The sequence below is a fragment of the Engraulis encrasicolus genome, chromosome 22 (genome assembly GCF_034702125.1).
Source record: "Engraulis encrasicolus isolate BLACKSEA-1 chromosome 22, IST_EnEncr_1.0, whole genome shotgun sequence".
Classification (NCBI taxonomy): Eukaryota; Metazoa; Chordata; class Actinopteri; order Clupeiformes; family Engraulidae; genus Engraulis; species Engraulis encrasicolus.
In genome coordinates, this window is record NC_085878.1 from 42,949,988 (window position 1) to 42,959,987 (window position 10,000).

At 46.1% G+C, this 10,000-nt stretch overlaps 1 protein-coding gene across 6 annotated transcripts in view; it reads left to right on the forward strand.

Annotated features, from left to right (window-relative positions):
• The window catches only part of LOC134439184 (C-myc promoter-binding protein-like), a 65,288-nt gene that overhangs the window by 9,854 nt on the left and 45,434 nt on the right, over window positions 1-10,000 (forward strand). For all 6 annotated transcript variants that reach the window (XM_063189063.1, XM_063189065.1, XM_063189067.1 and 3 more), the window contains exons 2-3: window positions 7,376-7,517; window positions 8,017-8,213. In XM_063189063.1, coding sequence (XP_063045133.1) covers window positions 7,404-7,517; window positions 8,017-8,213 — 311 coding nt within the window. In that variant the 5' untranslated portion in view covers window positions 7,376-7,403. The remainder of the gene's footprint in view (window positions 1-7,375; window positions 7,518-8,016; window positions 8,214-10,000) is intronic.

Sequence of the window (10,000 nt, forward strand, 5' to 3'; positions counted from 1 at the left end):
CCCTTGGCTGCAGGCCATCAGCTAACCGCATGCAGATGCCGGGCCACGACGGCCACGGAGATACTGTAGCAGTTTGTTTTCCCTCCTCTCTCTCTCCTCCTTGTCCTCCTCCTCCAGATCTCTGGGAGGGTGTGTGTGCGTGTTTGTGTGTCAAGCAGGGAGAGAGAGAGACACAGAGAGAGACAGAGAGAAGAGTGTGTGTGTGTGTGTGTGTGTCCACGCGCAGGCATGTGTGTTTGTTGTTACTTGGGCAAGCGTGTGTGGTCTTTCCTGTGGGTAAGTGTGGGAGTTTATGCTATTTTGACCCGGTCAGCGGTGTGTGTGTGTGTGTGTGTGTGTGTGTGTGTGTGTGTGTGTGTGTGTGTGTGTGTGTTAGGGTGCATCAAACGCCCCTCGAAAATTAAAACTTTGCAATATCCCACTCTGCTCTTGCAGTATTGTTCCTTTGCACTATCATAACTCCCTTGTAAATGTCTAGCAAATTTGATTGATGTGAAAGGGTAATTCTGAATGGTAGTGAATGGGCATTTTAGCTAAATCTGTGCAGAGTGTGTTTTGAGACTGTTTTGATTAAAAACAGTATGTACAGTCATCTGGAAGAATGCTCCAGTTGCCTTTCCACTTCCCCATGACATCAAAACCCCCCCAAAATGATAAATAATGGATACATGGGTGTTGGAACATGGCTAAAAGATTAGCAAATGGGGTCTAAAACCTTGCCGAAGGAAGGGTCTAAAAAAGATGCACAGGGAATTTCAAATCTGGGAAAGTGGAAAGGGAACTGGAGCATTCTTCCAAATTATTCTCTTTACGAGTTTTGACCAAAATAGTGTAAAAACACACTTTTCAAGGATTTAGCTAAAATAGCCCATTCATTGCCATTCAAAATTTCAAGCATATTGTACCACCCTTTAGCATTAACCAAAAGATTTTACACGGGCGTTATGTTAATGCAAAGGAACAATTTTGCAAAAGCAGAGCAGGATTTTCAGACGTCGGGGCGTTTGATGCACCCTAGTGTGTGTGTGTGTGTGTGTAGAGACCAGGTAAATAAGGCATAATTGTGACTGCTAACTTCATTGTCAGAAGATGTTTTGTCTGGTCCTGGACTAAGAGTGTGGTGTAGCATCCTGTCAGGATGTGTAGCTGTGTCATATGAGTCAGTAATGCATCATTATGGCATCATTCACACCCACCTCTCAGTGTGCTGATGTGATGTGACAGATGCCACTGATGAAATCTGGCATCCAATGCAGACAGAAGACTCAAAGCATATGGGTGTCTGAATGTGTATTGTGTGTGTGCCTAGAGTAGTGTTTCTCAATGGGGGCTCTACAGCCTCAAAGGGAACATTGGGGTGTTGCGTCACTAGGAGGGTATAGCCAGGCTAGCGTTGGGCAGCCCTAGGACCATTGAGTGCTTAGTTGTCATTTGAGGCATTTTTAATCGGCCTACCAAAAAATATCATGTGCAATGACTTGGGCTTAGTTAGTGATTAGTTAGTGGGCAGGTTTTAATTGGACTTTTGTCCACCTTATGAGCTGACTTGTAGTGGTAGTAAGGAAGGTGGGTGAATTGTTAAAAACAACTGTTAAACTTTGCATACATCTTTATCAGCAGTAACCGTCCTAGCATGTGAGCAAACCCTGGTTTCTAATTTGAATAGGTGCGTAATGGCATTCCTGTGTGTATGGTACTTGCCCTCCACTAGGCCAGTGGCTATTCGCTACATCCATTCATCAGTTCATGATTTGGTAATCTGGAGCATGTGCATGAGCTCTGTAGGGATTAAGTGGCAAGACTGGAGGGTGCCGTGGCTCAGCTGGCCAAGGTGCCATGCCATGTACAGTACCTGGGGACCCAAGGGCCAATCCAGCTTGGGGTTGTTTCCTGATCCTCCTCCCCATCTCCCACACTTGTTTTCTGTCATACTCTCTATTGTCCTGTCCAAAATAAAGACATACAATATTTTTGAAATTGCAAAGCAAGGCAAGCCAATTTTATTTGTATAGTGCATTTCATAACTTACACATTTCATACGGTTCCATGTGCTTTACAATGAACTAAAAAAAAAAAATCGAATCATAAAAACAGTAAAGGCACACAATAAAAATGGGGAAAAGATTTTAAAAATGTTGGTGAGTTTGAAAAAAACCCACCTGGAAACATTGTGTTATATATTATACCGTATCATCTGTCACTTACACACTTCACTCCTGCATTCTGCACATTGCACCCCCCTACCCCCTTCCCCCCAACAATGGCAGGCGTTTTTCACGGCTGACTGGAAAAAGTATTATTGGTAAAACGTAATTGCTCCCACTAAGTGATTTCATTTCATTAATTCAGTTATAATTGTCCTGTACTTGTCCTTGTACGTTATGCAGTTTGACTAAAGAGTGTTTCTTTGACATGACAAAATGGAAATCCTATATATCTCAGTCCAAACATTTTTCTGGATCCTGCCACAGTTAACCCCAAACTGCTGACAATTGACGTTAAATAATCACACTGAAACTATGTACTGTCCACTGTGGATGTACATGACATAATGAGGAAATGCGTGTGAGAATGCTCAAAAAATGCATTACAGTAAAACAAATGCACAATGGCGTGTGTATACTGTAGTTATGTCAGTGGGTGCACTGCACTCCCATACTTCTTGTGTGTGTGTGTCCGTGTGTCCGTGTGTCACCTGTTGCCAAGGGCTCATTGGTGTGTGTGTGTGAAAGAGATGGAGACAGGAGAGAGAAGGAGTTGATTTGGAGCAGCCAAGAAGCAGAGAGGGGAGTGACGTGGCATGTCAACCCTGCCCTATTCTGCTCTGTTGATGTGGATCCTCCTCTGCTGAGAGTCAGGAGGAATCTCTCTCTCTCTCTCTCTCTCTCTCTCTCTCTCTCTCTCACTCTAACTCTAACTCTAACTCTCCATGACTCTCTCCCATGTCTACCTGTCTCCATCTACCATTCTGTCTTTCTTTTCCCTTCTCTTGCCCTCCTTCTCACCCTATCACTAACTGTGATTTTCACACTCCCCCTCATTCACTCTCCCTTGATCCCTCTGATGTACTCTCAGTCCTTCTCTTCTCCATCTAGGTGCTCCCTTCTTTCCCCTTTCTCTATCACTTTCTCTTGCCCTGTCATTCTGTCTGTGGCGTATTCACTGTTTCTGTCTCCCCGCCTGTCTGCCCACACCAGAGGCACCCTCCATTCCTCTCCACCACAGTCTAGCTGCAAGATGAAAAGGCGGCCAAATGTGTGTGTGTGTGTGTGTGTGTGTGTGTGTGTGTGTGTGTGTGTGTGTGTGTGTGTGTGTGTGTGTTTGTTTGTTTGTCTTCGTGTGTGCGTGTTTGTCTGTGTGTGTGTGCGTGTGTGTGTGTGTTTGTAGCCAGAGGGTTGACTGGCTCCTCTAACTGCTCGTCTCATCAGCCTGTTTTAGAGGGCAAGTGCTGTGCTGTGCTGTGCTGTGTTGTGCTGTGTTGTGCTGTGCTGTGCTGTGTTGTGCTGTGTTGTGCTGTGTTGTGCTGGAATGCCGCTCTGGTCTGTTGGTCGGTCGTCGTGGCTCATTTTGATTTACGCTTCTCTCCTGCGGCATCCTATCTTCCTCCACCCCGCCCACTCTAGCTTTCTCCCTCTCTTTCCCTCTCTCTACCTCTCATTCTCTCTCTCTCTCTCTCTCTCTCTCTCTCTCTCTCTCACTCCCCTTCAAGCTAGCATCTACCTCTCCCTTCCTCTTTCCTTTCAGATCACACTATCTTGCAGGGACCTGATTTGCCCTTCTTTTTCTTATTATCCTTTCTTCTTTTTCTCCTCCTCTTGGAAGTCCCTTGTTCCTTTTTCCCTGGCCTGACTGTAGTAATGTTTGATCAGAGGGATGAGAGACTCCCGTGCTCCCCTCTCCCTTCTGTCTCATCCTCCTCTCCGTTGCCATGGTGAACGTTTGAAGTTTCCACCGCGGGTGATGTCTCTCTCCTCATTGGAGTGTGTGTGTGTGTGTGTGTGTGTGTGTGTGTGTGTGTGTGTGTGTGTGTGTGTGTGTGTGTGTGTGTGTGTGTGTGTGTATCTCACTTGTAGCTTGTGTGTGTGTGTGTGTGTGTTTATGTGTGTGTGTGTGACATGCTGATGTGTTTGCCTCTGTGCGATTGTGTCCTATATGCAGTCCTTCATGTAATGAATGTGCTACCATTGTCTGAGGTACACTACACCCACTATATTTAGCATTATCTTGCTAAGCAGTAGAACCATTATAACCAACTGTAGTACACGCTAACCCAACTACGATGCTGTCACAGAGATGCTGTGTGTAGCTTGGCCACGGCACTGCCTGATTCTGAAGTCAGTGTTTTCTGTGTATGTCTTGATGAGTTGTGCTCTTTGTGTGGGATCATTGTATTCAGCGTGTTAGCTAAGGGTATTCACTACAGACATGGGCTAGTGTTTTGTGTCTGAGCTATGTTGTTGCTCAATCACTTTCTCATGAATGTTGAACATTTGGTCGCTTGCTGCCTGTTCTGTTTGCTTTAGAATTTGGACAACCATCTGTGGGAAAACATGGGGACATGAATACAGTCAGCATGTTTTCTGTAAGGAAATCATTCGATGGCTGGATAGCATTTTACTCCTTGTGCTGCTGTGAAGAAAATTGACCCTCTCTGACTCTCTTACCCTCTGTCTTTACCTCTGTCTTAAGTATCTGTTTATTTCTCTCTCTCGTTCTCTCACAGTCTGTATCTGTATCTGTATCTGTATCTGTATCTGTATCTGTCTCTCTGTCTCTGTCTCTGTCTCTCTCTCTCTCTCTCTCTCTCTCTCTCTCTCTCTCTCTCTCTCTCTCTCTCTCTCTCTCTCTCTCTCTCTCTCTCTCTCTCTCTCTCTCTCTCTCACACTAGGGGTCCCCATGCTTGTATAGACGGCTTAGATGTGTGCACTTAGTGGTGGAGGTGCTGTGGCCGGATGCTGTGGACAGGCACCTTCCCCCAGCCTCCTCCAGCTTCCCCCAGGCCCAATCAGATAGTCTGGGCTGGGTAAGGGAGCGTAGGGTGGGTGGCCCAGGCTCGTTCACCCTCTCTGAGTCAGGTTGTGTTGTGGTTGGGCTGGGTAGGGTAGGGTGGGTCCCTCTCTCCCGGAGCAGAGGAAGCTGAATCAGCAGAGGGAAGCAGGCCTGGAATCCTAGCCCTGGAGGAAGCTAACACCTCCACCTCCACCTGTACCTTCACTTTCACCACCACTACCGCTTCTGAGCAGGTGTGTGTGTGTGTGTGTGTGTGTGTGTGTGTGTGTGTGTGTGTGTGTGTGTGTGTGTGTGTGTGTGTGTGTGTGTGTGTGTGTGTGTGTGTGTGTGTGTAATTGCTGTGCTATGCAGGAGTTGAGTCAGCAGGTTAGAGGTGTGTGTGTGTGTGTGTGTGTGTGTGTGTGTGTGTGTGTGTGTGTGTGTGTGTGTGTGTGTGTGTGTGTGTGTGTGTGTGTGTGTGTGTGCGAAGGAAGGAAGAGAGAAACTGAAGCTTTGATCTTAAAAGAGGGTCTATCTCGCCTTTATTACAACTATTTTGTACACTTGATAAAATTAGCCTCCCATACGCGACAGGGAGTGTGTGGGTGTGGTGCGGTCCAGGCGGGGAATGTCCTACATAGTTTGTTCCAGTTTATTTCTCTCTCTCTCTCTCTCTCTCTCTCTCTCTCTCTCTCTCTCTCTCTCTCTCTCTCTCTCTCTCTCTCTCTCTCTCTCTCTCTCTCTCTCTCTCTCTCTCTCTCTCTCTCTCTCTCCCTCTGTTTTGTGTGTCTGTAGGTCTGTATTTATAAGGCATGAGAGTTGCTTATATCATTATCATTGATATTGGTGTGAACAGAGTGATAATACATTATTGTCATAAATCAGAAATCTAGATAGATCTCAATCAGATTAGCGATCTCCCCCATTCCTCTTCAAGCAGTTAAACTGTAAACAACTGAACTTATTGTTTGAGCTTGATGATGTCAGTCTTCATTCCATTTCTTTATACGAAGATACCTCCATCTGTTATCCTTTGTGTTCTCAGTCTGTTTTCCCTATTACTCTTCTGACAAAGAAAATGAATACAAATAACACTTCGCAATTTATCATAATGATTTGTCTAACTACAGCTGGACCTTGATGAAAGCCGCTGAGTCTGACATGTCGTTAATAAAGCCAAGAATAAGCGAGCGATGAATGTCCCAGGCTATAAATCTGCATTCAGCTTTTTTTCCTACTTAGCACCTCGAATGAGGCGGCGTGGCACTGCTTTCATTCTTTTAAAACCAAATGCAACAACAGTCGTTCACTATAATGACCAAAAAATGTTAAGCAAAACAAATGGTGGCGACATGATGGGAAAAGTTAGCAGGAGGAAGTGGGAGGTGGAAGGAGAGAGGGCGAGAGGAGGGGAAGGGAGGGGAGGAGAGGGGAGATGTTGCTTTCAGCTTTCAGGGCAGCCTGGGTAGAAAGTGATGATGATGGAGAGAGCTCCTCTTTCAGCACAGTAGAGAGATAACATGGGGGATGGGTGAGGTGAAGTGAGGACATGATGTTCTCTCTCTCTTTCTCTATCGCTCTCTCTCTCTCTCTGTCTTTTTTCGCTCTCTGATGATGCACTCTATCCCTCTGTCACCCCTCTGTCCTTGCATGAATCCACTCTCATTTTGATCCTGCTCTTATACCCTTTCAATTTCATCCCTCTCTCTGTCTCCTCTCTTACTCTGTGTCTCTGTGTCTGTCTGTCTGTCTGTCTGTCTGTCTGTCTGTCTGTCTGTCTGTCTGTCTGTCTGTCTCTCCCTCTCTCTCTCCCTCTTCCATTCCCTTATGCTTTCTTTCACGCTGCGTCCCCTGTATGATACTGGCCACTTTAACCTACTGAATTAAAACAAACAGAGCCTCCCCATCTCCAGTCTGCTTCTAATCAAGTCAGGGCCCAGAGCCACCCCAGGGAAGACCAGGGGGAGTTAAGTGTCCTCTCCATCCACTCTCCACCCCAAGACAGCTGCATACACACACACACACACACACACACACACACACACACACACACACACACACACACACACACACACACACACACACACACACACACACACACACACACACACACACACACACACATCCAGTCCATTTACATGTGCTCACACATCCTCTAAAACACATACACATTACACATACACACTCTTCAGTATTCTCATATAGACATTCACTCTCTTCACTCCCCTCTCCTCTTCATTCCAAACAGTGGTGTGTCGTTCGCATGGGCAATGGGAGACACCCCCCCCACCCCCACACACAAACATACACACATGCAACCCTCAAAACATGTCTCTTGACTTCTTTCACCCTTCTTCCCCTCCCCTCCTTCTATTGTTCTGCCCAGACAGGTGGTGTGTGTGCTGGCATGGGCCATGTTGGAAGACAAGGGTCCTCGAGTGGCCGACTACTTTGTGGTGGCCGGCCTGACCGACCCGTCCAAGCCACAGGAGGAGGAGCTGCGTTTCGATGATGTGTGCCACAAGACGGTACGTGCAGGGCTGGGCTATCATTCATCAAATGATACGCATCATTACACCACATAACATTACACTGAGCTCTGCCCTACAAAGGCAAATTGCAGTGACTACACCAACATTGAAAGTGAGAAAAATGCCTTCAAGGCCTTAGGTTGGCTATTGTATGCTGCAAATTGGACATAAATGCAGTATATTGTATGTCTAAAATGGGACCCATTTAGACCATAAAGCTTTGTCACAAAATGTGATGAAGATCATTTTTAGTCTTAACTCAAGTTTGACAATATATGTACTGTAGGTACTCTACTTTACCTTTGTAGGGCAGAGCTGACCCTTTTTTTTAAACAAAACTGTCAATAATTTACAGGGTATTGATCACTTTCCCTTGAGCTGTGTGGGGTTAGGTGTTTTGCTTAAGGGCACTTCAACCACAGATAGAGGTGTAGGGAGAGTGGGACCTGGGAAGTGCACAATCTTCCTCCTCAACTGATTTTTTGCACACACCTAGGTGCGGCCCCGGGCACCCATCACCGATGTGGCTGTGGTCATGCGCTCGCTGGGAGAGGAGGTGCCGGCGGGATACATCTGCGTGGAGACCACGCCCTCAGGGCTGTCAGCTGACCTCAACAACGGTGGGCTCATGGCGCCAGAGATCTACCTGTGCTACCGGAGAGGCAGGGACAAGCCGCCACTCACCGACCTCGGGTGAGTCAGACACACATGACATAAGTTATCCACAGATTTCCTGTGATGGTTAGTGGGGACAGGTTTGTGTGCAGCACTTACGCTGCACAACTTTCCGAAGAGTCCTCAGCTGAGTTCAAATGTTCTTGGGTGTGTTTCCCTTGATGGTTGTCTCTCCCTACGCAGCTAACTTGTATTTCATTAGTTTGCTGTTTGAAATTTGAATTAAGCACGTATCTACAGTATACATCTTTGTTCTCACTGGGGATCGAGCTTCTCGCAGGAGAATGGCTTGTCCTCGCAGCCGGAATGATCATCAAAGTGCTTCACAGGATCTGCATGCACTTGAGAAGCTGACATTAGTTGGATAATGCGGCGTATTTGGCAAGATCGCTGGCCGTGGTGCTGAAGTACTGCCAAGCCTGAGAAATGTCTATGTGGTAAACATTCTCGAGGTCGGGAGTATGGGGTGCCACTAAAAGCTCAGGCAGTATCTGCGCCCACAGATATGTGCAAGACCTGAGTGGACACCCCCCCACTGATGATGGTCAGAGAGCAATGGAGCAAAGTGAACTGGAGAGGAAGCTAGGGCAGGATGCGTGATGAATCAATCGAACATCGGTGGAAGGGGGTGAACGGGGAGTTGGTGGGTGCGAGCAAGAAAGGACATTTCTGACTGGAGACAGGAGCAAAGAATACAGTAAATGCCAAAATATCATGACAAAATAACAATCCAAAAGATGTCCGTCATTTTATATTTTGAAAGGTATTCATTACACAGTGCCATATGATTTTAAAGCTCCCTCGTCGCAGCTAGTTATATGCTAACTGATTAGCAGCGAAATACAGATTATCAATCATTCCGATAGTGATATCAGAGGCAAACTGTATCAGATCCTTACTTCATTACACAGCTTCAATACTAGATGGAAAAAACATCAGTGGTCAGTGTATCAAGATTTTATTTCATAGTGGTTCACTACTGTAGCTTTGGGGGTTTTCAGGTATGATACGGACAGACGCAGTGAGAGAGAAAAAAGGCCATTCAGAGCGTTCCTCTCTACCCTGCTCAGTGCTGACAGGCAGTGCAGGTTTGAGTGTTAACAGAGTGTAAAGCCAGAGCAGATAGATAGTGACATGGTGCAAAGACAGCATTAGTACACACTGCGTAGACAGGAACCAGGGGCAAAGATAGCATTAGTGCACACAGCAAAGAAACAAACAGGGTGCAAAGACAACATGTATGTATACTGCATTAGTACCGACTGCATAGACATCAACAGAGTGCCAAGGCAGCATTAGTGTCCACTGCATAGACAGGAAAGTAATTTAAAGACCTCATTAGTGCACACTGCATAGACAGGAGTCATGTGCAAAGACACCATGGGGCTGTATATAGACTGACAAAAAGTACAAAGCAAGAGAGCAAGAGCGTTCAGTGACAGCAGGAATATCTGTAGGCAGTAGCGGGGTTCAAAGACAGCATGTGTTTTGGTCAGGAGTTTCTCAGTGTTAGATTGGTATTTATTCACAATCAGCAACATTCTCTGGGGATAGTACGTAGCACCATTCTCTGGGGAAAGTGCATAGAAATCCTGATAAGGTAGTATGTGAAGTGTTTGAAAAGTTACAGTAGGCTACTGTATTGTCAGTTTCACCATTTGATATTTGTGATACAGAGATTGATATTGTGTTTCAAATATGCAGTAGTAGAGCATTTCTGCAGGCCGCCATAGTTAAACCTTGCTGATTAAAAGATTATAGTGTGGGGGGAGGAGGTGAGGTGCGTTACGCGGGTTTATATGAAT